This window comes from Bos mutus, chromosome 18 (genome assembly GCF_027580195.1).
Source record: "Bos mutus isolate GX-2022 chromosome 18, NWIPB_WYAK_1.1, whole genome shotgun sequence".
Lineage (NCBI taxonomy): Eukaryota > Metazoa > Chordata > Mammalia > Artiodactyla > Bovidae > Bos > Bos mutus.
Window position 1 is genome coordinate 18,703,998 of NC_091634.1, and position 27,054 is coordinate 18,731,051.

General features: G+C 52.2%; 1 protein-coding gene across 1 annotated transcript in view; it reads left to right on the top strand.

Moving 5' to 3' along the window:
• PEPD (peptidase D) overlaps nt 1-27,054 on the top strand; it is a 118,875-nt gene that overhangs the window by 24,214 nt on the left and 67,607 nt on the right. Inside the window, exons 6-9 of the mRNA XM_005893914.3 lie at nt 791-852; nt 9,286-9,330; nt 20,145-20,220; nt 21,295-21,341. Coding sequence (XP_005893976.1) covers nt 791-852; nt 9,286-9,330; nt 20,145-20,220; nt 21,295-21,341 — 230 coding nt within the window. The remainder of the gene's footprint in view (nt 1-790; nt 853-9,285; nt 9,331-20,144; nt 20,221-21,294; nt 21,342-27,054) is intronic.

The following is a 27,054-nucleotide window of genomic DNA, read 5'->3' on the forward strand; positions in this document are numbered from 1 at the left end:
CTCCTAGAAGAAGCCTGCCTTCATACGCTTCTTCAGCTTGGGGAGCTTCCAGTATGAAGAGTGTACAGAAAGTGACCCTTCTCTCCTTTGTTAATTGATTTGCAGGAATAGTTTTTTCTAGGTTATTTTTGTTAGCACTTCACATGGTCTCTTTTTTTCCACCTGCTGTTTTGATGGCTGAGAAGAAAAGTTAAGATTGTGGTCACAGGGGGTCCGGTGTGTTTAATTTGGGGGGACGCAATCAGACATCCACCTGAAGGTCTTGAGGAAGAATTAAAGGGAGATTTAAAAGGCCGGGCCTCTCTGGGGACAGCACATTTTCCTCTGAGTCTTTTGTTTTCTCTCCTTCCCCGTCTGAGTTCTACTTGGAGTCTCCTTACAATTAGGGAAAGGAGAGGAATGTGGCAGAGTCCCTGCGTCTCCGGGTCAGGTCACACCGGCATCTCTGGCAGGGTCAGACTTGACAGTGTTCTTGGGACACTGTCCGTGAGGAGCGTGTGTGCACACACGTGTGCAAGGGAGATGGGCCAGGCCTGGAGGCGGGGGCCTGTGGTCGGTGGTGGTCCCAGGCAGCCTGAGCCAGGGTCAGCAAAGTGTTTGGACTGAGGAGACCTTGGTTTCCTCTGCTTTTCAAGCTACAGCTAAGAAGGGGGGTTGCCCTTCTGCTGGGGCCTGGCCTTTCAGGAAGGGATGGGTTGGCTGGGCCAGAGTGGGGGCTCCTGGTCCTTACCCAGTCCCACAAGGCCCCGTGTGGCAGTTCTATGCTCTCACGCTCCGTCTCTCTCCCCAGCGTGGCGTCAACACCGACAGCGGCAGCATCTGCAGGGAGGCCTCCTTTGAGGGCATCAGCAAGTGAGTCCTGGGGCCCCGGGAACATCAGCTCACATCTTCCCCCGCAGGCCTGACCCAGTCTGTTTATATAAACTAGACACAAAGCACACAAGCAGGGGACTTCCCTCGGCAGTCCATTGGTTAAGACTCCCTGCTTCCTATGCAGAGGGCGTGGGTTCTATCCCTGATCAGGGAACTAGATCCCACATGCCTCAGAGCGTGGCCAAAAAGTTAAAAAGAAAACCCAAAAACCAGAAGGATGTTTATAGAAAGGGGCTCAATTTGGTACTTTTGAGGAAATGCTTAGAAAAAAAATTTGCTTACATTCAGTTCAAGTTTGACTTTAAGGACCGACGCTACTTCCCCATGGAGCTCCATCATCAAAGCACCAGCGACCGAGTGCTTAGGGAGCCCTGGCCGCTGGGCACACTCAGGGGGCTGTGCACACTCAGGGGGCTGTGCACACTCAGGGGGCCGAGTGCACGCAGTGGGTGGCTGTTTTCCCTCCAGGTACCTGCTCTGACCTTGTGGTCTTCATTCTCATCAGCCCCCCTCCCCTCACTCCTGGCCGATGAACCTCTCCCAGTCCGGCCCACAGGTTTCTCCTGTGTCCCCTGCTTCCCCAGTCCTGGGTAGGGGCCCCTGCCTTTCCTGCCCTCACTCCCCAGCGTAGCCCCAGGCGGGGCCCTGGAGCCCTGCTCCCCCACTTAGGGCTCTACACACAGGAGGGCAGATGTTGGGCACAGAGAGCACAGTATCTCGCCTGCTTTGCCACCCTCACGCCCTGTCCCCCAAAGAATGTAGCCAGCCAGCCACCCTTGTGTCTCTGGGCTGGCTGCTGACCGGCCCCGGCACGGGGGTATCTGCGGGGCCCCAGGCTGCAGCAAGCGAGCCCTTGAGGAGAGCACCTACCACTCGGGGCTGCCGAGTGTGGCCGGCTCGCTGGCCTGTTCCTCCGGCCCCAGCCCCTCCCGCACCTCCCGTGCTCTGCACCAGGGCGGCCCCTGTCGTCCTTTGGTGGACCGCGGCGGCGGCAGGGGAAGCGCCTTATAACTATGTATGAGCCCGAGCCTTGGGAGTTTGTGCATGTGTGTGATGTCGGGTGATTAGCAGGGATTATGAGCTCATAAATATGTATCACTTCCCCCAATGATAAGAGCGGTGGGGTCGGGGGAGCGAGTATCAGGTTTGCTGCTTTTCATTGCACGAATCTCCGCGTCCTCTCGGGAGTTCCCCAGAGCGGCCTTCCTCCCACACCAGCAGGTGATTAGCCCAGCTCGTTGAGATGCTGGCCACGGAGCCGCCGTCTCTTCCCCGGGCCCTTGAGAGGGTAGTGCGGGTGCAGCCAGCTGCTTCCCGTCCCAAGCCTCTCCTGGTCCCCCAGCACCGCCCGATGCCAGAGCTCCCGTGCCCTGTTCATCTGCCTCTGCCAGCACCATGGAATGTCTCTGGTCCCGCGGGCTGGCCCCTCTGGTCTCAGCGTGGGTCGCCACCTCATGGGGAGGGCCCCAAGCTGGGAGGAGGGAGGGCTTGCTACGTGATGAAATGAGACCCCGCTCATCCAGAGCCTGGCTTGGAGCCAGTGCTTAGTAAACAGTTACCCATGAGCAAACCCCCATCATGCCCCAGTGCCTCTACAAGCCTCAGTTTCCCCAGCTGTGTAGTGGGCCAGTGGACTTCACGATCTCCGATGACAAGATTCCCTGATGTCAGTGAGCTGTCGGACTTCTCGGCTGTGGGGTCTTTGCTTGCCCAGCCCCCAAGCCAAGGTCTCTGCTGTGGAGAATGCCTCCTTAGCATCCTGGGCACAGGTGGTAAGGCTGGAGTGGCTCCTGGCTATTCCCTAAAGTTTTCTAGGGGGAGAGGCAGGGGACCCTAGTGACATCATCACTGTCAGTGAGCAATGAAAGCTGAGGCCCCCTCCCCACTCCCCCTGGGAGGATTCCCGCTGTGGACCAACCCCTCCCTCCATGGAGTAGACCCAGCCTCTGTTCCCTGCTGCCCCCGGAGTCCCCACGGTCCCTGCCAAGAGCCCAGAGGAGCCTGTGCTTGGCCAACACCCCACCCCACTGTGGGACGCTTTTTGGAGAGCCAGGGCCTGCCTTATCTTTGCACACGCTCTCAGGCACTAGGTGGGCCCTCTCCAACCCATGGTCCAGTCCAGACAGGCTGGCTACGGGCTGCTCCCCAGGCCCCTCACTGCTGGGCTGAGTGCCACCCCCACGCTGGGGGGATTCATTTCCATGCCCACGTGGCAGCAGAGTTCTCTGACTTGGCTGCAGGTGAGAGCCCTCCCTGTCTTGGGGTCCCCAGGCCCACCCACAGTGCTCACCCCTCTCCTGTCGCCTCATAACTCCCTCTGGGCCCCACACCCCATTGTGGCACCCTCATGTAGCTCTGCCCTCGGGGTTGCTCCGTTTGGGTACCCTCACCCCGCACGCCGTGGTCACTGACCTCGGGTCCCCTGCCAGTGCCTTCCCTGTGGAAAAGTCACGTTCATCTTCCTGGGGTCTGGGTGGAGTCCAGCCACTGCCAGCACTCTAGTCCCGCCACCTCTCGGACCCTGTTGCCGGGCTGGAGGGGCCCTTGTCCTCCAAAGCCACTGGGCTCAGTGACCGAGTTCACCTGCCTGCTGCGAGCCTCTCCAGCTGTTTTCGGGGATAATAATAGCCTGTTTGCTAAGCAAGATGAATCTTGCTGTCGTCCCAGTTTCCAGTACTAAGCTGCTTCTATCTTCGGTCACTTCTCACCGCCCTAATGAAGCGGCTCATTCCTGGAATTTTGTTTTTAACCATTTTGAACTTCTCTGCAAACCCTCCTACCTTAGATCCTTATTTGACCTCTGGCAGAAGTTCAGGATCTGGCCTCTCAATTTGTCCTAATGGGCCACCCCCTGCCACCTTGATTCCTTGACTTGGGGTAGGAGGGAGCTTGTGGCAGAACAATGGCCTCACCTGTCCACCCATGCCCACCCTCCTGGCCCTGGGTCAAGTGGTCGGCCTGGGACCTTGTCTCCAGGTGTGGCTCCTCAGGGTTGGCTGCCTCGGGCTTGTCACCTTGTGGGGGTGGGGGGGTGGGGCTGTGGGTTTGATTCTGGGAGCCTTTAGGCCTCCCTCAGCCTTCACAGGTCAGGGCCAGGCCTCCTCAGCCCACAGCAGGGTTTGTGCCAGAAATCACAGTGGTGGCTTTGGCAGAGGACTGGGAGCAGGGAGGCAGAGGTGGGCTGTGGGTGGTAGACGTGTGCTGGGCTCTCCCCATGGCCTGGGGCCTCTGGACTCATCAAGGGGTTACCCTCTGCTTCTGGGACACTCCCCACCCTCATGGGCTCTGGTGGGCTCTGTTTTTTGTTTTTTTTTACATAATTATGACATGCTCTTGTAGAGAGCTCTTAACGCACAGAGGCGAAAGCAAGGTGGGGCTCTGTCCTTCCTGGGGAGGAGGGAGTGCTGTACTGGGCTGAAGCTGGACTCCGGCCCAGGCCACAGCTCCCATGAAGGTGTAGGAGAAGCAGGCCCCGCGGGGGTTCTGGACACAGGATAGGGTCCAGCGTTCATTGCCAGGTGCTGGCGAGGGCAGGGCGAAGGCTGGTCTGTGGAGAGGACAGCCCCGCAGTAAACACGGCTTCTTCCCGTGGGCTGCATGTACCACCGTGGGCTGCCATAGTGGATTTATGCACCCTGGGCACCAAGGCAGCCATGATAAGTCTCTGTTAGCAATCCGAGAGGGTAGACTTGATTTTCCTGAGAAACAGACAGACCCCGGCTATGAAGGGAACGAGATTATCTGTGGGGGGCTACCTTCCTGGCCGGAGACCGTTCCTCCCAAGGCAGGCAGGCTGCCCGGGAGCCCCGGGCGGGGGCCCTGAGTACAGAGCGCTTTGTTTCATGTCATTGTCTGACAAAGAAATATGGTCGATATTTTATATCAGCTGGTAGTTCAGGATAAGCATATTTCTTATCTTTTGGCATTTACTTAAATTGCCTTGCGTACTTGAAGACAATCGGTTACAAATTAATTCCATTTAAATAAGTGGTTAAATATGAAATTGCTGAATTCGGGGGTTATTAATGCAGGAATATTAATGTTCAGAGATGTGAATTTTTAAACCCAAGAAATAGAAGGACATTATTAAAACTTGACAATTACAATAAAATGCCAGTCTGTGATGTGGGGACCAGTGGCTTTCTGGTTCCTGTTAACTTATGTATCAAGGTAACAGTTCAGATTGAGGTTCTGATTATGGCTCATGGAATTTCCGTGAGTCTCCTGAAGAGACAAGAGCCCGTCCCAGCCCCCAGAGCTGGTGGAGTGGGAGGCCTGTTCGGGGCCTGCTCTCCATCCTCAAGTTGGAAACTGTAGGGAGGAGTCTGGGGGCTGGGGCAGGGCTGGCTGGGCCCACACTGCTCACTTTGCATCATCCAGCCCACAGGTGGAGCCCACCAGGGAGGTATCATCTGCTTCTAGGGTACTCCTCACCCTCATGGACTCTGGTGGACTTTTTTTTTTTAACATAATAATTACATGTTCTTTCTAGAAAGGTCTAACTAGCACAGAGGCAAAAGCAAGGAGCGTTCCAGTTTCATGACCCTGAGTTAAAAATTGATATTGTAGTGAATATCTTTTGGAGTCTAAAGTGTGTATCTGAGTGTGTTTCTCTGAGTGTTTTTGTGTCTCAGTGTGCCTGTGTGTGAATCTGCATATTTCTGTATGTGTGTATATTTGGATGTGGACCTTTGTTAGTTTAAGTGTATGCCTTTGTGTGTCTGTGTGTATTTGCCTGTGTCTGTGAATATACATCTGTGTGTGTGTCTGCGTGTGCCTCTTTTCTAAGCAAATGCCTGCCTGTGTGTGTCTGTGTGTTTGCATCTGGGTCTTTGTGCTGGGTCACCTTGCTGTTCGTTTGTGTGTGTGAGCATGTGTGTATGTGTATGTATGTTTTGTAATGTGAGATTTTATTGGCATGTTTGGCTTTTGAAGAGATGGGCCATTGCTTTTCCCAGCATCAGAGTGACATTTGGCAGAATGGGAGACAGAGTCTCTATTGCCGTCTTTATTTATGTCATCTGCTTCTCTGTTCTTCACTCTGCGCCACATTGGCTGTCTGTGGTCGCTTTGATATTTCACAAGTAGGGCTTGATTCTACAACATTTTGCTTGACTTCTCAGGAAGTAGTCTTATTTTTCTAGTTAGGGATCCTGAAAGCTTTGATACTGTGGACACCTCTCAGCCTGCTAGCGCCTCCTTCTCTCTCCTCTCCCCTTTCCCTTCTTCAGCCAGGAGTGGGGGTACTAGCTACACAACCGAGGCATTAGATAGGTGCTTTCCAACACCCGACACTGAGGCCCTGGAGGATTTCTGATTGGTCACAATCCTGTACGCCCTGCGTGCAATCTCCTGGCTTGAGATGGAGCAGGACTCAGAATCCCGAGGGTCGAAGGCCGGCCAAGGCTTCTCTGTTGAGGCCCATACATTGTGCTGGGCTACATTGCACTTCCCCCGCTGTCTCACTGACAGCTTGAGCTCTGAGTCATATGTGACACCAGTGTCAGGGATTTGCCCCAACCTGATCTTTTTGTTTCTTGGGTTCCCTTTCCAGTTATGTTCATTTTACCAAAGAACAACTTGGTTTTTCTCAGTTACGTGTTTGTTTTCTATTTCATTGATTTTTGCTTTGAAAAGTTTCTAATCTCTTTACATTTTGTTTGTTCTTTCTCTAGCTTCTTGAGAAAGAAGAAGGCATTTCTGGGATAGAAGTTTAGATCACTGGTTTTCAATTTTCTTTTCTACTATCTACATTTAGAGCTTTAAATTTTCCTCTAAGCACTGCTTTAGCTGCAGTTCACCAGTTATGATATTTCATGTTTTTATTTTCTAATTTTATTATTATCTCTTCTTTGAAGAGTGGATATTTAGAAGTTTATTGCTTAATTCTCGATTTTGGATTTTATATTTTTCTTTCTGTTACTGATTTCTAGTTTAATTCTATTGTAATCAGTAATGTTCTCTGTATTTCAGCCCTTTGAAATTTATTGAAACTTTCTATATATGTTCATTATGATAAGTGTTTCATGTGTACTTAAAGAGAGCATAGTCTGCAGCATGTAGGCTGTAATGTTCTGTATATGTCAATGAAGTTAAGTTGATTAATATATTGTTCATATCTTCTGCGTCTTTACTGATTTCTCTGTTTGCTTGTACTGTCCTCAGAAGAGGTAATGTGAAAATCTCAAACTATTCTTGTTGATTTATCTGTTTCCATTTCTGTTCTGACAATTTTTATAAATCAGTTTTATTAGAATAAAATTTGTATGTAATAAAATTAATTATGTATATATTCAGTACGTTTTTAAAAACAGCTTTGTCAGGACATAATTCATATACCTTCCAGGTGACTCACTTAAACTATACAATTAAATGCTTTTTATATGTTTATAGATTTGTGCAATCATCATCACAGTCAACTTTAGAATATTTTCATCATCCATAAAGAAACCCTATATCCATTAGCAATGATTCCCTTGCCCACCACTAATCTACTTTATGTCTTTGTAGATTTGCCTACTTTAGCATTTGATATAAATGGAATCCTGCAACACATGGCCTTCTATGTCTGGCTTCATTCACTTCCTGTTTTCAGAATTCATCCATATTGTAGCATGAATCAGTACTCTGCTCATTTTTATGGCTGAAAAATACTCCAGTCTCTGGATGTATTGGTTTCTGTTTGCATAATATGTCTTTTCCTATCCTTCCACTTTCATCATGTGTCTGAGTCTAAAGTATCTCTTTAGAGCATGTAGTTGAGTTATTTTTTGCATCTGTTCTGTCAATCCTTGTCTTCTAATTAGAAATTTTAATCCATTTACATCTAAATTACTAATAAGGAAGACCTTTTTTTATGCCATTTTGTTTCTAGTTTTGTGTGTCATATATTGTTTTTATTTCTCAGTTTCTCCATTACTCTCATTCTTTGTGTTTGAGGTTTTCGCAGTGTTGAGTTTTGGTTCCTTTTTTATTTTGCTTTCTGTCTATTTTATTTATTTTCTCAGCGGTTACCCAGGGGATTACAAATGATCTCTTAAACTTATAATAATATAGTTTGCATTAATAGCAGCTGGTTTCACTAGTACACAAGAATTATGCTGACTTCCTTTGTGCTGTTACTGCATACAGACTGCATCTTTATCATCTTGTGGTGATCTACACAGGTTTATAATTATCGCTTTATGCAACTGTCTTTTAAATCAGATAGGAGAAAACTAGGACTTACAAACAAACAATGCATTTACCCTTTCTATACTTACCTATGTGATTAACTTTACCCCTGCCTTTTTTCTTCTCATATGGATCCTAGATACTCTCCAGTAACTCCTTTCACTATAGTCTGAAAAATCCCTTTTGATATTTCTTGTAGGCTAGATCTTCTAGTTATGACTTCTCTCAGTTTTCATTTATCTGGAACTGTTTTTAATTTCTCTCATTTCTGAAGCATAGCTTTGCTGGATATGGAATCTTGATTGACAGATTTTTTTTTTTTTCCCTCTGTATTCTGTCTTCTGGCCCCCGTAGTTTCTGATGAGAAATCAGCCATTAATCTTACTACTGAAGATCCTTTGTATGTGATAAATTTATTTTCTCTTACTGCTTTTAAGATTTTCTTTTGACAATTTGATTATATGTCTGGATGTGGGTCTCTTTGAGTTTATCCTACTTGGAATTCATTAAGCATTATGGAAATTAACACTGGTGTTTTTCATTAAATTGGGAGAGTTTTTGGCCATGATATTTTCAAATATTCTGCTTCACTATCACTCTCCTTTTCTTCTGGGACTTCTATTATGTATATGTTGATATACTTGATGGAAGCGGCTATGCTACCTGTCTGTGAGGGTGGAAGATTGTGTTTTGCAGCCAAGCAGCTTGTTCTCCAACTGACTGCACTTGGAGAACACAGTCTGAGCTGCCAAGTCTGCTGCAGGAAGTGAGCAGCAGGCCTTCTGTTGTCCAGAGAGTCACGAAGTTAAAGTTCTCTTGATCAGATCTTCTCTCCGTATGTCTTTTATTTATTTACTTTTGGCTGTGGTGAGTCTCCATGGCTGCATAGACTTTTCTCTAGCTGTGGCTCGCGGGAGCTACTTTCCGATTGTGGGGCACGGACTCCTCATTACGGTGGCCTCTCTTATTGCAGAGCATGGGCTCTAGGACACTTAGGCTCAGTAGTTGTGGCTCCCGGGCTCTAGAGCATAGGTTTAATAGTCGTGACGCACGGCTTAGTTGCTCCGAAGGATGTGGGATCTTCCCGTATCAGGGATGAAACCTGTGTCTCCTGCATTGGCAGGCGGATTCTTTACCACTGAGCCACCAGGGAAGCCCTCTTGATGTGTCTCGAATGAAGTATTTCTTGCTGGGAGATGAATAGACCATTGAACTAATGGACTTGTTTTCTCTCTCTAGGTTCAATGTCAACAATACCATTCTTCATCCAGAGATCGTGGAGTGGTGAGTATGGCTTGTGGCTGTTTGTTGTGCTCAGCCCAGGAAGGGGAGAGACCCCGCCGTTCCCACCCACCCTGTCTCAGGGAGCCCCTTAGACAAGCTGGTCCCTAGAAACTCTTCTCTCAGCCTCTTCTGTTTTGTTCTTTTTGTCAGTTGGTCTATTTTTCCAGAAGGGCACAAGTCACTCGAATGTCAATTATATTTCTCCCTTTCTTTATTTATAACTTTTTTTAAAAAAAATTTTACCATAAAGGAGCCAAACTTACATAGCTCAGTTGAAGTCAATAGTGAAAGGAATAAAAATAAACATCATACATAATTCCATTACCCAAAAGGTAAACATGTTTTCCTTATGTCATGTGTATGTCTTGACTCGTTGGCCTCCTTTTTATGTGTCTTATGTTGCCCACTTTATCCCCTGGCTGGTAGTGGTAGTCCCTAGCTGCCGTGTTCTTTCTGTGGGGTCACAGCGGGGCCAGGTGCTTCCACTTGGGTCCCAGAAGAGACCCTTCAACTCTGATTGCTGCCAGTTTTCCTAAGCCATCGAGTTGCTCTTGGATGGCACTAAAATGTGTGTTATTTGTCATATGGCTGCACTTATTGTGAAGGTAGGAGAGAGGAGAGGCAGGGCCTTTGCCATGTCACCCCCTGACTTCGAGGCGTGTGGGTGCCTCACATCTGACCCTAGGGCCATTCGTCAAGTTCACCATCTGGTTGGGAGACCTCGCTCATCTGGTCTTGGGGCCTGGGAACACTGTGGCCTGAGGGTGAGCACGGGTCAGCTCATGAGGTTGGGGGCAGTGTAGAGAGGGGGAGAAGGAGAGCGTGATCCAGGCCAAGGGGCCACTTGTTGAAAGGCTGGAGATGAGAAAGCTTGGTGGCTCCGTGTGGCCAGCCTAGGGCCACACACTGTGGAAATGGCCCCTCAGAGAGACGGGCAAGGGCCGGGCGGCCCGTGCTGTCTGCCCAGACTTTGTCTTGAGACAGTAGAACCAGGAGAGTGGTGGGATCAGGTTTGCATTTTTTTAAGTCGTGGGGCAGGAATGGGAGCTGCCAGTTAGGAGGCTGCTGCAGGGTCCAGGTGGCTGCTGGGGAGCGGGGGATAGGTGGCAGAGTTGAGAGGAAAGGGCAGGCAAGCAGAACGCTCCTGAGAGAAGCCGGCCTTGATGCCCGAGTGAGGGGCACAGTTGAAGGTGACTCTGGGTTTTTGTCCTAATTAGCTCTGGGTATTGTGTCACTGAGAGGGCGCCGGTGCTGTGGCAATTGAGGGACTTGTTTGTGGTGTGTTGAGTTTGAGGCAGCTGCCGGTGGGAGAGAGGTTGAGCCAGAGGTGAAAATCTGAGGGCTGTCGACTGGCATCGGTACCAACCCTTGGGGGAGCTGGGGGCGGGTGGGCCAGCAGCTCTGTCGGCAGCCCTGGCCCAGTGCCTGGCCCGGCCGCACACTTGGAGCATGAGGGCCTTTGTCCTGCCAGTTCACAGCCACCTCTTCTAGTTTTCTTTTTATTTTTAAAATATTTATGTATTTCTTTGGTAGCGCCGGGTCTTAGTTGCAGCAGGCGGGATCTTCCTTACGGCATGTGGCATCTTTAGTTTCAGCATGCAGGAGCTGTTGCAGCATGCGAACTCTCAGTTGCAGCCCGTGGGACCAAGTTCCCTGACTGGGAATTGAACCCAGGCCGGCTGCATGGGGAGCACAGAGTCTTAGCCAGTGGACCACCAGAGAAGTCCCCCATCTCTTCTTGTTTTTACGAAGTAACATGCCCGGCCCTTCTGTAACCCGCAGCTGGTAGAAGAATAAATCCTGGATGCCCAGGAACCGTGTCCACTCCTCCACATGACATCCCCCACAGCTGCTGACACTCCGGATGCTTTGGAGGCCAGGGCTGGGTTGTGCACCTCACATCTCCCGAGGGACAAGTCATTAGTTTGTAATTTTGGAACAAGCGCACTTTAGTGACATTTCCACTGCTCTGAGGTAGATCCTGCACTGATAAACTACTTCCTGGTCTTATTAAAGCCTTCAGCAGAGAGGACTTACTTGGCATTTGATGGCCATGGAACTATTTTAGAAATGTCACACCATGCTTACGGCCTCAGGGGTGTGTTTAGCAGCGTGGGTTCCGGCCTCTGTAGTGACTGCGGTCATTCTTGGCGGGCTCTTTGGGAGTCACCACCCTCGCCCTCCTCTCTGGTCACTGACGGAAGGACTCTGGGTGGGATGGCTGGTAGGCCCCTCATTTACAGGAGAGACTGGCCTTCCGTGGTGTTAAATTATGGCTCATTGATGTGTCTTCGGGCCCTGTGTCCTGGCTGCTTTTACCACCCTCTTTCTCTCGGCTCCATGGAGAGAAGTTACCTGCGTTGATGGGAAAAGTGTCCAGTCAGGCATATCCAAATTCTATCCCCAGCCACCCCCTATATGCCCCCTTGCCCCCTGGGAAGTCACTTAACTTTTGTGAGCCTCAGCTTCTTCATCTGTAAAATGGGGATGTAATGCCTGACTCACAGCATGGATGTGAAGATGCATGCTGCCTAACAATTACCACAGACCGAGTGGCTTATAAGCAACCAAAGTTTATTTCCCCCAGTTCTGAAGACTGGGAGGTTCAAGGCCAAGGCACGGACCCACTGTGGTTCACAGACGGCATCTTCATGTTGTGTCCCCAAATGGCAGAAGGGGTAAAGGAGTCCTCTAGGGTGTCTTAAGGGTGCTAAGCCCCATTCGTGAGGGTTCCACCCTCATGACCTAAAGCACCCCGCAAAGGTGCTACCCCCAAATACCATCACATTGGAGATAGGTTTCAACCTATAAATTTGAGGGGAACACAGCATTTAGTGTATAACACACCATACCTCAGTTTCCTCCACTGCAAAGTAGATGCGGTCTCCCTTGGTGAATGGCTCAAAGACTGAGGGCAGAAGTCAAATGACAACACATCCTAATAACAACGGCAGTCGCTTTTTTGGGGCTGCACTGGGCCCTCAGGGCAGCCCACAGGCTCTGTAGTTGTGTGGCACCCGGCCTTAGCTGCCTCCCAGCGAGTGGGGATTATGGCTTCCCAGGTGACACAGTGATAAAGAATCTGTCTGCCAATGCAGGAGATGCAGGTTCAGCCTCTGATTTGGGAGGATCCTGTGGAGGAGGAAGTGGCAACCCACTCCAGCATTCTTGCCTGGGAAACCCCATGGACAGAGGAGCCTGGTGGGCTACAGTCCATAGGGTTGCACAGAGCCAGACACGACTGAGCAACTGAACACGCACATGTGGGATCTTAGTTCCCCAACCAGGGAGTGAGCCCACGTCCGACGCGTTGGAAGGTGAATTCCTAACCCCTGGACCACCAGCTGGCACCTTTTGAGGCTTCCTGTGTGCCACCCCTCACCTCATTTGAAGAGACATTTTATTTATGTTATAAGGTAGGATTCTGATCATCCCCATGCTGCAGGTGGGCAGACTGAGGCACAGGGAAGTGATTTGCCCAAGAAAAAGCCGGGAGCTAAGCCCAGGCCAGTGGCTCCAGGCTCAGATGCCGCCCCATGTGGCTCTGAGGAGCCTCTTGTGGTGTGCGGGTGCTGCCTGAGTGTCAGCCACTATCAGCTGGTTCATTCTTCGCCACCCAACCTGCTCAGAGCCCCTGGAATAGATCTCATGTGAGGCCAGGGTACGGTGGGGTGGAAGAACCACACTGTGCCACCCACACACACCCCAGCTCCTAGGTGGCAGCTGGCCTGGGGATTTGGGATCCTTTCCGGAGCCAGTCTGATTTGGAGGCCTCTCCTAGCACAGGAGAAGCTTCCCTTCCCTTTGGGTGTCATTCATTTCCTTTCTGTGACTGCTTTTATTGTTTTCCATTCACTCGAGCAGTACCTTTTTGATTTCTTGTAAATTCCGCTGTAATCATACTCTTCTTCCCCCACAAACACGAGATCATAACTGATCATTTCTTTCCTCGCGCTGGGTATTACAGTGGGAACATGGAGGTCAAAAGTTGAAACTTAATAAGAGCAGGCGTCTCACTTCCATAATTTAGGCTGTGGTTCTACTTTCCTGTTCGGCGGATGATTAAATTGATCTGAAGGTGGATGAGGAAATAAAAGGAGATGCCTCTGTGCTGTCTAATAGCTCCGTGCTGTGGGTTTCAGTTCAGCACCTCTGGAAGCGTCACAAAAGAGCAAGCATGTCAGCCATCGTCACGCACCTTCTCGGGTTTTAAGTGATACCACGCTAGCTTGAGTCCTGTGCCAGTGCTGGACACCCAGCAGAGGTGGCCCGTGCGTATTCATCAGGCAGTGGGGAGACCCTTCTGTTTCTACTGCCCAGGAGACAGTGAGGTGTGGACGGTTTGGGGCCGACGTGCACCAGGATTCTGCATCCTGGGTAACATGTCCCAGATTAGAAAGGGTATGTGGATGATGACCTAGATTCTCTGGTGTGTATATGGAAAGTATTCCGGTAGGATTGCTGTCTTTGCCTCCCAATGAGTAGGCATTTAGCCCTAAGTCAGCCAGAAAGCGGAGTGGAAAGTGGGGACCTGAGGTTAGAGGGAGAACCTGGCTTACTGTGGGCCAGAAGGCTGGACACAGGATGTCGGGGCGTCAGGCCCTGGTCCCAGCCCTCCCCGCACGTGGCCCACGACTGCCTGGCCCCGGTCAGTTCTCAGGCACTCTCAACTCACAGCTGAGCTCAACCACTGTTTTCTTTCTTCGCGGCTCTGGTTTCTCTGAGAAGACGTATTGATCAAGCCTCCTGAGAATATGTAATTCCAACCAGCTCTTTCCTTTGCCTCCCTCCTGTTGTTCCCGGATTTTACCCTTTGCATCCCTGGGTCGCGGCGTAGGGAAGGAATGTCTGTGGGGGTCCCGGGGTATTGAACTCCTGTCCACGGCTCCCTCAGAACTTGCCTCTGCACATCCATCTCTGGGAGAGATGGAATTCCTGTCCCTTTCAAATTGGTTTTTGTTCAACACTGTGGCACTTAGATGCTTAGAGACTGATTTTGGAAATCCTTCATCCTGTCTTACTACTGTTTTAATCAGTGGAGCATTCAGACCTTGCTTAATTGATGTCTTAATCCTGGGTTTAATGCCCAGAGGCAGTTTTGTGACCTGTGAATATTTAAGGGAAAGAAAAAAAAAAAAAAGGACTGCACAAATGAATCTCAGCCTGGTCCAGTTATTGTCGTTTCAGGCCTGTGGCCAGGGATTCAGGACCTTCAGCCCCTCCTCTCCCCTCCGCTCCCCTCCTCTCCCCTCCGCTCCCCTCCTCTCCCCTCCTCTCCCCTCCGCTCCCCTCCTCTCCCCTCCTCTCCCTTCCTCTCCCCTCCGCTCCCCTCCACTCCCCTCCTCTCCCTTCCTCTCCCCTCCGCTCCCCTCCTCTCCCCTCCTCTCCCCTCCGCTCCCCTCCGCTCCCCTTCTCTCCCCTCCTCTCCCCTCCGCTCCCCTCTGCTCCCCTCCTCTCCCTTCCTCTCCCCTCCTCTCCCCTCTTCTCCCCTTCTCTCCTCTCCCTTCCCCTCCCCTCCCTCCTCCCTCCTCTCCCCTCCTCTCCCCCTCCTCTCCCTCCTCTCCCTCCCCTCCTCTCCCCTCCTCTCCCCTCCTCTCCCCTCCTCTCCCCTCCTCTCCCCTCCTCTCATGTGGGGCTTCCTTTCTCCTTGAGCGGCCTCCTGATGTGGTGGTACTCACAGGCCTGGCCACGAGCAGGGGCTCTGCCTGAGTGTCCTCACCTCCTGCACACATCAAGCACCTCCTCTTGCTGCTAGAAGAGCCTGAACTGCCTTCTGCCCAGACATCTGAAGGGGCGTCAGTGCCATCCTATGCTGAGCATTGTTGGTCCTCTGATGCCTCATGGAGGAGGTGACCTCCACCCTCTCCTGGGGATGGACACTTCGCAGGTGATGTTTCTAAGCCCCATGCCATATATCCTCGGGCTGGGCAAAGCTGGGACTCAGTGTGACACTCAGCATCCTTCCGTCACTCCAAGGCTGCTGGGTCTGCAGAGGCCAAACCACGGCAGAATCACCTTTCTTGCCTTTTTGTGCTCGGCAGTAGAGGAAATAGCTTTCTCAGTCTCAGGGCATCGAGTCTTCTTGCAGATGAGGAGAAACTGCGGAACACTGGAAAGTCTTACTGCTTCCTGCCACAATCCTAAAAACAGTTTCTCATGCTTGTGTTGTGCAGTTAATGGGGCCAGGCTGAGACCCCCAGCACCAGGGCGAGACATCAGCCCTAGAGTACCCATGGGCAGTCGGGTTAGCCAGCACACGCAGCTGTCTACTTTCAGGGCCCTTAAAACTTGGATTCAACAGGGCCAGGCCTGGGCTCAGCCAGGCTGGCTTCACTGGAGAACTGCCCTCTCGGGACAGTTCACCCTGGTTCTGCTTGATGTTTTTTTTTTTTTTTTTTTTTTTTAACATGACTGAAAATATAAGTCCTGAGTAAATCAACTAGAGGCCGAGTTTGTCATCTTCCCCAAAGTGAAATTGGAAAAGAAAACAGGACTCTGGGCCTCAGATGGCTCGACATGCTTATCACTTCTGTTGGAAGGGAGCTTGGTTTTGGGCTCCCAGCGCCCTCTCTCCTTGGCTGGTGGAGTCTCTTCCCTGTTTATTTCAAGACTGAGGGTGTCCAGGCTGCAGAGAGGAGGGGAGTGGAGAGCCTGGGAAGTATATATGCTGCCAAAGCAAGTGTAAGAGTCTGTGAGGTGGGCTCCTGGGGCTCAACCCCTGGGGCTGCCTCTTCCTACCTGTATGGCGGGGGGCGGGCAGTGGTGGGGTGGGGTAGGCTGCTGAGGCCTGGGGAGGCTGTGTCTCCCCGTCCCGCCTCGGACTTGCCAGGCTGGGCGACATCCCACGCTGACCTGGGGAACAACCCAGGATGGGCGAGATGGGGGAGGCCTCTTTTTCTTTTTGAGATGAGCCATTCTCTCTCCTGGTTGGAAGTAAGGTGTTTTCCAGCTTTGGTTTTAATGCCCAGGTCCTGTCTGTCTGCTCTGGGCCAGGCACTGTTCTGACTCTGGGACCCTGCTCTCCGGGACTGTGGACTTTAAAGGGAGACTTAAGTGAAAAAGAAATTACAAGCATGATCGCTTACTGCACAGGGAATAGAGGGAGGGAATTTTGCCTGGTGAGGGACTGGATGGAGCCAGCCCTGAGAAAGGGGCATTTCAGGTGGAAGCCAGAGAATGAAAGGGCAAGAACCAGTTCCAGGCAGAGGGGTCCCTGGTGGGGGACGGGGAAGGAGGCTGTAGCTAGGTGATGGAGATAGGTCAGGTGGGCCCTGGAGAGCCTCAGGGTCACCAGATGGGGTTGTTGAGACCCTGATGATGGGAAGGATTGAAGGCAGGAGAAGAAGGGGACGACAGAGGATGAGGTGGTTGGATGGCATCACTGACTCAACGGACGTGAGTTTGAGCGAACTCTGGGAGATGGTGAAGGACACAAAAGCCTGGCGTGCTAGCAGTCCACAGGGTCACAAAGAGTCGGACACGACTAAGCGACTGAGCCACAACAATAATTGATTTACAGTGTCATGTTAGTTTCAGGCATGCAGCACAGTGATCCAGTTATTTTTCACACACACACATATATTCCCTTGTAGGTTATTACAAAATATTGAGTATAGGTCCTTGTTTTAACTTCGTCTGGACATCTGGGGACTACTAAAGGTTTTAAGCTGGGGAATGCCTGGCCATATTTGCATTGCCTGAAGAGCCACAGCTGTGGTCCAGGAAGCAGACGGGGCTGGAAGCCAGAAGAGCTAGGAGAGGTGGTCCAGGCTGGAGAGAGAGGGGTGGGGCAAAGAGAAAGGAGCAGCACGAGAGGTTGTGGAGTTGGGATCATAGCCCTTGGTCATCAGTTGGATGTTGGAGTGATGAGAGAGAGGTTGCCCAGGTCTGTGTATTAGGCAGTAGGGATGGGGAGCTGTGGCTGGAGGTGGGAGCTCGTGGAAGTGTGGGAGTCTCTCCCTTGCTGAGCTGGGAGTGCCTTGGGAGTCCTGCAGGTAGAATGCAGCTGAGAGGCCTATACCCAAGCCAGGGGTTTGGGAACAGGTTGTGCGGCAAAGCTTGGGGGTGGGGTGGGGGTTAGGGAGGGGATGACCCAAGAGAGACGGAGGAGATGAGGTGGCTGAGGATGGGCCAGTGGAGGCAGGCGTCATGGTGCCTCTTGCTTTCAGGAGGTCACTGATGCCTCTGGGCTTGTGAGAAGGTCATCATCCCACACATTGGTGGTTGGGGAACTGGGAGAGTGCCAGGGGCCTGAAGGAGACAAGGAGAGGGGACAAGCCAGGGAAGAGGCTCATAAAAGCTCTTCTCCCGGGGCAAGGACTGTCCGGGTTTCCTTTCTGGAAACGGGGCCAGGAGGTGGGGAGAAAGCTTGGCCAGAGGACGAGGTGAGCAGTCATGGAGCTTCCAGGAAGAGCGGCAGGTGCTGAGCCCAGGCTTGCATCTTGCAGGGCTGAGTCTCACTGATAAGAGGGCACGCTTCCCTTGTACTGGGTCAGGGCGTGCACTGGAGGGATGGCTTGGGAGTTTGGAGGAGAGGCGAGAGCACACCTGCCCGCCGGCCTCTGCATTCTCCGGGAGGTAGGAGGTGAGTTCATTCGTGTGAGAAGGAGCCCTCTCCGTGGTGGGGGAGGTTGAGAGCAGCCTGCACGCTCTGCTCTGAATCCTGGCAGACCTAGAGCACTGGAGGCCGGTGGCGGTGGCGCTGTCTGTCCGCCCGGCCGAGTGGTTTCCGTTCAGCCCTCCTGTCCTACACACACAGGCCTGGGCTGGGGCTGGTGCCTCTTGGGGCTTTGGCCAAGCTCGTGCTGATGGATGGGCACAGAGCCTAGGGGTTTAAGTGGCAGCAAGAGTGTGGCCAGAGTGCTGGACCAGGCTGAAGAGAGGTGGAGGACCAGAGGCTGGGCAGCCTGGGCCTGGTCCCCACGGGTGCTGTCACTCTGGTCATCACTGCATCAGAGAATAGAGAGGTCCACTCCCCCTCACAGATCTTAGGGCTGGTGCTAAGTAGGGCAGGATCAAAGCACCAGGGGCCCCTGGGTTATCCTGCGAGTGGGTTTGGACCTCACCCTCCGGGGCACAGGAGCCAGCTTTTGGTTCCCCGAGGTGGCACTGCTCACAGCACCTGGAGGTGGAGCCAGAGTACCTTTATGATGATAAAGAGCAGGCTGAGACTTCCGGGTCTGGTCCTCAATAAAGAAAGAGTGTTTGTTTGGACAGAGTCTCAGTGGGTGGGTGGTTGATCTTTCCCATGTTCCCCCAGAAGGTTTTATAGGCTTAGGAAGGTGTCCCTGTGCCGTACAATGCCTTCCTTCCTTCCTGGTGAGAAATGGCTGGTGGCTGTCCAGCTGGGCACCATGGAGACAGCGTGTGTTGGGGATTGCATCTGGTAGAGATGGGTGCTCCACGCCATCCTCAGCCACCTTGGCTGAGACTAGCTCAGAGCCACCGGGCTTCAGAGGAGGACAGTGGTTAGACCAAGTGCATTCTGGATGTAGGGGCAGGCGTTAATCTATCACCATGACAGTATGCGGTGCTGATCTTGTTTTTGGCTGTGTCGGGTCTCAGTTGCAGCACGAGGGATCTTCCACTGCAGAACATGGACTCTCTAGTTGTGGTGCACAGACTCTCTAGTTGCATCGCACAGGCTTAGCTTCTCTGTGGCATGTGGGATCTTAGTTCCCCCACCAAGGATGGAACCCGGGTCCCATGCATTGGAAGGCAGATTCTTAACCCCTGGGCCACCAAGGAAGTCCCCCACCATGCTGATCTTGAGGGGGCTGAAGCATGTTCTCATTGTGAGAGGAGAGGTGGCCGTGTGGGCCCTTTGGTGAAGCCAGGTCATCTTTCATAAAGTGACCAGACTTGGCCATCAGGGATGCACCAAGGACTCCACGCACATCAGGGCTGGAGTTTAAACGCTCATGACCTACAGTTGCTTATTTCAAATGAGTAGAAATAGAAAATGAATATTTATTTAGCTTCTCTACAGGAGTCTGACTTAGGCTTCTGATTGATTGCAGAGACCAGAAACCAAACCAAATTTGGGCAAACTAATGTGAGTTTATTGGGAGGACCCCCCTGGAGTGCAGCTGGCAGGAGGCACAGTTGAGCCTTGAGGGGATGGCAGGGTGTCTTTGTTGCATTTCCCGCGCCGTCCCTGTTCCCACCATGACCCTGTCTCATGCTAGGGGCCTGAGTCACGTGGTTTTCCAAGGCTGCCTGACCTGTGGGCTAGGTGAGGAGGAAATGGGAGAACTCTTGAGCCATCTGGGCAGAGTGCTGGAGTCAGCACACTTGAGATTCAGGTCCAGCAGCCTTGCCATGCTGGAGGAGGGCACTTCAACCCACTCTAACATTCTTGCCTGGAGAATGCCGCGACAGAGGAGTCTGGCGGGCTACAGCCCATAGGATTGCAAACAGTCAAACACAGCTGGACTTAGCACGCATGCGTGCAGTGTTACCATGCAGCTGTATTCCCATTTAATGGATGAGGAAGCTGAGTCCACATGAGGCAAGCTGTCTCTGGCCACAGAATCTGGGCTTCTGCCACCCACAGTGGCTTTCCAATGTCATCACTGGAAACAGCCCACACCCCTGAGGCTGGCGTTGGGTCTCGAGGGCCATGCCTAGCTCAGTTTATTATCCCTGAGGCTTGGTGGCCCATCCTCTGCCCAGCCCCACGCCCAGGCAGCCCGTCTGCAGCCCCAGGCTCCTCTTCAGGCTGTGCAGCGTGTAGTGCAGAGTCTCCCTGGAGGGGTCGGCCAGCTCCCACTGGAAGTCGCTGACTTGCTGCTTTGTTTCTCTCCTCTCTGCAGCCGGGTCTTCAAGACAGACATGGAGCTGGAGGTTTTGCGCTACACCAATAAAATCTCCAGTGAAGCCCACCGGGAGGTAAGCTGGGCGCTGGCTCGTTGGACCTGCCATTCGGGAGGGCCAGGGAAGCAGCCTTGCTCTGTGTGGGCCGAGAGGGGAGTGTTGAGATGGACAGTCTCGGGGTGGCACTGGTCCCCAGGCCACACCAGCAAGCAGGAAGTGCCTCTGCAGGCTGGAAGCACAGTGCTGGCTCCTTACTGTTCCCCAGTAGGGACAGGACACGCAGGACAGAGGCTCTGCCCCAGTTTCTCACCTTAAAACTCCCACTGTCAGAGAATTTCCCAACAAGAAGTACCCGCTTCTGGGAGAATAGGACTCTACCTCCTGGCATCCTGACCGTCCCAGCTCCTTTGAAAGAATCTGTGGTCCCTGGGACTTCCCTGGTGGCCCCGTGGGTAAGAGACCACCTTCCAATGCAGGGGGTGTGGGTTCACTCCCTGGTTGAGGAACTAAGATCCCACATGCCACAGGGTGTGGCTGAAAGTTTAAATAAATAAATAAAACCCTTAAAAAAAAATCTGTAGTCCTTATCCACGAATCAAGCACATTTGTTACCATCAAACATTTTCTGAAAACACCCTCACATGTTTTTTTCCCAGACCTTTCCACTTGACCCGAAGAAAGTTTATTTCCCAAAATGAGTCTGGCTGAGTGGGCTAGCCCCGTGCCTACTCACTGACCTCTGTAGCCCTGTGTCAGGAGACGGACGGGGATCCTTGGGAGCAACGGAGTCTGTTGCTCCAGTTCTTGTTGTCTGTGTTTTATAAGGAGGGAAACCTTCTAGGATAGTGGCCATGGCCTTCTGAGCAGTAAGTATTCACCCAACACTTCTTGGTTAAATCTTCACTCGCCTGCCGAGGTGTTTATTGACTGCTGAATAGAAGTGCTCTGGAGTGGTTTAAATAAACTGTATGACTTTGGAGCTTTTAAAAAAGAAGAGTTCTAATTTGTCACATTTCTGCACCACTGTGCGCACATATCTTTCTTTTTTTTAAAGAAGTGATTCTTTGGAAAAAGTGCTATACATTATTTATAAGGCAGTGTTACTTATCTCCTTAATACAAATGTCTTTGCTTAATATCCGTCCTCCAGGTAATGAAGGCTGTAAAAGTGGGAATGAAAGAATATGAGATGGAAAGGTAAGCTGCCGTGTTTCTCTGGGTAAAGATTAAAATGTAAAAAGCGGTAATTGATGTTCCCAGAGCGAGTTAACAGATGAGGCGCGGCGGCCGGCGCACAGATTGAGCGGGGATTAGGGGCAGACTCAACGTCGTGGGCAGAGAGGATTTCTCTCCTCAATGGGGCCACCTCCCTGCCTCTTGGCAGAGTGTTTGATGGTAATGGTCTTTGATTACTTTTCAGGGTGGTTTAGTGCCCCAGCATTCCACTCTTGGACTTTCTGCCATTTGTGGGAAACTTTACCAAATAGCTGCTATTGTGACTCTGAAAGCCGCTAGTAAAACAGCTTGCCATTTTTATGTGTAAACACTGCCATTATGTCTGCTGTGCTTGGACGACTGGGTCAAGGGATGGTTAAGTGGCTCATAAAGCGTTCTGGAGAGCTCCGTCGTCCTGTGGCTGAGCCCGTTGCCAGCCGGGGGCCGTGAGGTGGGGCGGGGGCTGCCCCTCTATCCTGGGTGTGGCCCGGCCAGTTCCTCAGCCCCACTCCGGGACCCAGGGGTCAGCAGGCTGCTCCCCAGGGCATGAAGAAGCCCCGGAGTCAGCCCCAAGCTGCCCCAGTGGCTGCCTTCCCACCCGCCTCCCGGGGCAGGAAGCCCCCATTCCCAAGTCTCCCACTAGTGGCCACACGACCTGGGAGCCCCTATCCTGTGGAGAGAGGACACTGAAGAGGCTGCCATTTTTCCGCGAGTGACATAATAAGAAATACGTGTTTTGTCTCTACCACCAGTTCCTGGCACAGAGTTTGTAAAACCTTTGAGATCCCCTCATGGAGAGGAGCATATGGTTATTTACAGTAAGCCCCTCTCCACCACACCTGAGTTTATACTAATGAGTGAGTGAGTGTGAAAGTTGCTCAGTCGTGTCTGACTCTGTGACCCCATGGACTACACAGTCCATGGAATTCCCCAGGCCAGAACACTGGAGTGGGTAGCCTTTCCCTTCTCCAGGGGATCTTCCCAACCCAGGGATTGAACCCAGGTCTCCTGCATTGCAGGTGGATTCTTTACCAGCTAAGCCACAAGGGAAGCCCAAGAATACTGGATTAGGTAGCCTATCCCTTCTCCAGCGGATCTTCCTGACCCAGGAATCGAACCAGGATCTCCTGCATTGCAGGCAGATTCTTTACCAACTGAGCCCTCAGGGAGGCCCCTTATATTAGTGAAGGACCCTCAGAGTGGGAGGAGAGAGGCACTAGAGATTGAGACTGAGTTCTGACTGTGATTTAATCAGTCGTGTATCCAAGGAGGTAACGGCACTTCCATAAAAGCCCTAAACCACAGAGTTCAGAAAGCCTCTCGGTTGGTGAACGTGGGGAGGTGGTGGGAGGGTGGTGCCCCTGGAGAGGGTTTGGAAGCTCTGCCCTTCCCCTGACACCTGGCCCTGTGCTGCTCTCCCATTCAGCCCTTGCTGAGTTTTATCTTTCATAATAAAGTGGTTGTAGCAAGTAAAGCACTTTCCCGAGCCTGCAGGCCATGCTAGCAGACTATGAAACCCAAGGCGAGGCTTGGTGGGAACCCCTGATTTCAGGCTGATCAGTCAGAGTTTAGTAAAAGGGGCCTGGGCTTGGGCTTGGTGCCTGTAGAGGGGCCAGTTTTGTGGTATGGAGCCCTTAATCTGTGGCGTCTGCAACTAACTCCTGCAGTCAGTGTCAGAAGGTGTCACAGAGAACTGGAGAATTGCTTAGTGTGGAAAACCCACTTATTTGATGCCAGAAATGTTGTGAGCACAAAAAAAATGTTTTACCCTGTACCATCCATCCTGGGCTGCGCCTTCCTGCCTGGCCTTGTAAGAGCTCGGTGCTGCTCCCCTTCCCCCCTTGCAAGGCCCAAGTCTACCCGAGGTGCCCTTGGGGTTGGCCTGCCTCCACAGCCCTAGCCTATTCTGACAGCCCACCTCATCAGTTCAGGGTGAGGGTGAGGTGCAGACAGAGTCAGCTGTGGGCATCGTGGACATTCATGGTCATTGTCATCCTGGGCTTTGGAGGTAGGCATCTTTTTCTCCAGTATAATAACCTGTAAAGGAGTCCTCTGTATTTCTCTCTTCTTATCCTGGGACATAAGAGGTTAACATGGCCTCAGAGGCCCCGCTGCTGTGCCTTCCCACGAGAGGGCACAGAACTGGTGAGTGTTCAGGGACCCAGCTCTGTCACTCCTGCCAGAGGAGGACTCTTGGCTCCCTGTGGTCTCCTGCTGCCACATGGTATCTGCCCTGGGATTCCTATGGGTGTGGGCCCTGGGTCAGGGGCCAGCCACTTGAAATACCTCCTCCTGCTCCCTCACTCCCTGACCCCAAGCAATAGAGGCCTTTTTTTTTTTTCTTTCTTCTTTTAATGAGAAATTTCAAATACTCCCCAAGTAGACTCACTGGAAAAGACCCTGATGCTGGGAAAGATTGAAAGCAAAAGGAGAAGAGGACTGCAGAGGATGAGATGGTTGGATGGCATCACCAACTCAGTGGACATGAGTTTGAGCAAACTCCAGGAGATAGTGAAGGACAGGGAAGCCTGGCGGGCTGCCGTCCATGGGGTCCCAAAGAGTCAGACATGACTGAGCGACTGAACAACAGCACCTACAGGGGAGTGTAATGAACACCCAAGTCCCCATCAGGGCTTTTGTTTAGTTTTGTTTTGCTGGAGTGTTTAAAACCAAACCCCAGACATGGAGTCATCTCACCTGTAAATACGTCAGCGGGTGTCTTAGCAGATGAGGGTACTTTTTTCCTTTTCACATAACCACTAAGTTAACAGTCATCTTTAATATTACAAGTGTCTAGGTCACATTGTCTAAAGCTGTGCTTTTTGAGTTGGCCTGTGTGAGTTGGGATTCAACGTCTGCATGTTGCATTTGGCTGTCATTTGAAGGAGAGCCTCTTGACAAGCTGAGCTCTGGTGAGAGCTTACATCTGTCTACACACTGCTTGGTCTCCCACCACCACCCACCCCACCCCCCCGCCCCCTACCTGTCCCAGGCCGGCCCCACTGCCACCTCCTCTGGGGATCAGGGCACACCTCCGAGAAATGATCCTGAGGCTCTGGGCCAGAAGCAGCCACCCTGAGGGTGATGAGGGGCATTAATCCAGCTCAAGTGCCAGGTGGGTGCACTGTTGTGCACCTACTGTGTGCTCTGCCCACCCTGCGGCTGGCCATGGGGGATACAGATGGGAAGCGGTGCCTGCCCTTGCAGCCTCAGCCAGGCAGGGCAGGGGGGCATCTGATCTGTGGGTCCCTGAACCCTGAGAGGGGGTTCCTGGGGTGGAGGGTGGGGGCGATTTTCCCCTTGGAGAAAAGGTAAGGCAGAGATGAGAACAAGAGATGGAGTCTGTTCCTGAAGGGCAAGGGGGATGGGAGAGGCAGGACAAGTGACCCTGGGGAGCAGATGATGTTGCCCCCCCCGACTAGAGGCAATGGGAAGGTGGTTGTCCTGGGAAAGATTGAAGGTGGAGGAGAAGGGGACAACGGAGGATGAGACAGTTGGATGGCATCACCAACTCGATGGACGTGAGTTTAAGCAAGCTCCTGGAGTTGGTGATGGACAGGGAAGCCTGGCGTGCTGCAGTCCATGGGGTTGCAAAGAGTCAGACATGACTGAGTGACTGAACTGAACTGTCCTGGGACACTGTTGCATGTTGGGGTGTCCCTGGCCAGATTTGAGGAGGGTACCCCCTACTGCCGGTGCCACCACTCAGTCTTCAGTGGTGAGGTGGGCCCACATCTCTGCCTCAGGCTTGCTCTACCCACAGGCACATGTCTGTCATGGCCCAGGATGCTGTTTTGTGGCCTGTGTCCTTGGAGCCTAGGAACTTCCCCTTAGAGGGCCCAGCATCTTATTAATCTGCAGCGTCCGCCCCACAGTTGGTGTCAGGAAATACACTTGGGTGAGTTAGATGGATGGGTGCACAAGAGAAGAAAATGGCCTGAACTACTTTTCTCCTGTCCCCTCTGCCGGCTGTAAACTTCAGCGTTCTTCTCTTGACTGAGTGGGAGTGTGAGATCTCGTCTGAAGTAGGTGGAGGTTCCCCTGGAGGTGTGGTGCTCATTACACAGGCTGGACTGATGCCTGGGATGGTCCAAGGCAGCAACTTCCCTGCAGGCCACTGACCCCCGGGTTGGAAGTGTCCCTAGAATCTTCTGGATGTTCTTCTGGGAGCATGGCCAAGCCTCAGCGCACAGAAGGGGGGACTCAGGGCAAGAAGCACAGGGGCCCTTGCATGTCAGGATTGAAGGGGGAGGAGACAGGACTGACTTTCTGGAAGGAGGGCACACCACCCCCAGCACAATGGTGCTCAGACCCAGACAGGGGCTGCTGGCCAGGAGACCCAGTTCTAAGCCTCGTCTTCGTGTTTTATCATCAAAGGTTTGTCATAAAATCTTCAGGGCACATTAGAAAAATGGAAACGACTCACTGCCATTTATTAAGACTCCCCCCTCCTCCGCGCCGTGCCTGTGAGCAGGGTTCCAGAGGAAATGAAAATCAGTTTCCGCAATTGAGGTGTCGTAAATTGTATTAAACCGATGAGACGTTAATGTTTGGGTAAATTGGGCGCTAACGGCATCTGACTGCAGGCCCAGTCAGGCAGTGCGCTTTCCCGCCCCGTATTATTTCATGTTAGTGGCGTCACCGGCTTGTAGCGGCCGGCGTGGGGCTGGCAGCTGAATCAATTACCTGCAAACACTAATTTAGAGCACGCTCAATTGGCTGTGTAAGCAGGTCCAGGTTCACATTTGCCACGAGGAGATTAATAACTTGACGTTTTTTGACAGTCTGGGACCTTAATTGAAATTGCGCTCTCTCTCCAAGCGGTGAATGGGGGCATTTCGGGCCCTTTCCCGGCAGCTTCCCGGGGGTTGTGGGTGTCACTGACTAGGCAGAGGGGTCTGTGAGGGCCACAAGAGACAAGCACAGTGCTGTCCTCCTCCCCTGGCTGGGGTCCTTCTCGGCAGACCCTGTCTGGAGACCCCCGTCAGGGCCTGATTTTCCCTGTGCCCCGTCACAGACGGCAGCCCACAGTAAGAGTCTCCTGTCTTCTTTGAGTCGTGTGCTGGTGACCAGCTGCCCGGCCGGGCCGCTCTGCACTCAGAGTGGCCTTGCTTCTCCTGCCCTTTGGTCAGAGGGAGGAAGTCACAGTTCTGTGTGTTCCGTGTGCCCGCTGGGCCCGGACTTGGGGTGGGGAGACGGGACCTGGCCTGAGGGGCTTCTCCCCAGGGCTGCAGGGGGGCTCCCCCCATATGCAACCCCTGCACATACACGTCACACAGACACACCGCACCACTCATATCACACACACACACACACACTCTTACCACATGTCCTGTCTCACAAACACCCCACCACTTACACCACACACACATTCCCCACTGCTCACACCACATATCCCACACATGCACACACACTCCACCACATACTCTGCAACACATCCTCCCACAAACTCCCCATCACTCACACCATACACACACACACACACACCCCACACCATATATTCCACAAACTCACATCCCATCACATATGCGCACACACCCAGCACTCATACCACACACACACACACAGCCACACATTCTCTCACACACACGCCAGCTCTCACATCACATGTCACACACCTCACACACACACACACTCCACCACATACTCTCACACACACTTGCACTGCAACACACACTCCCTCACAGACTCACAT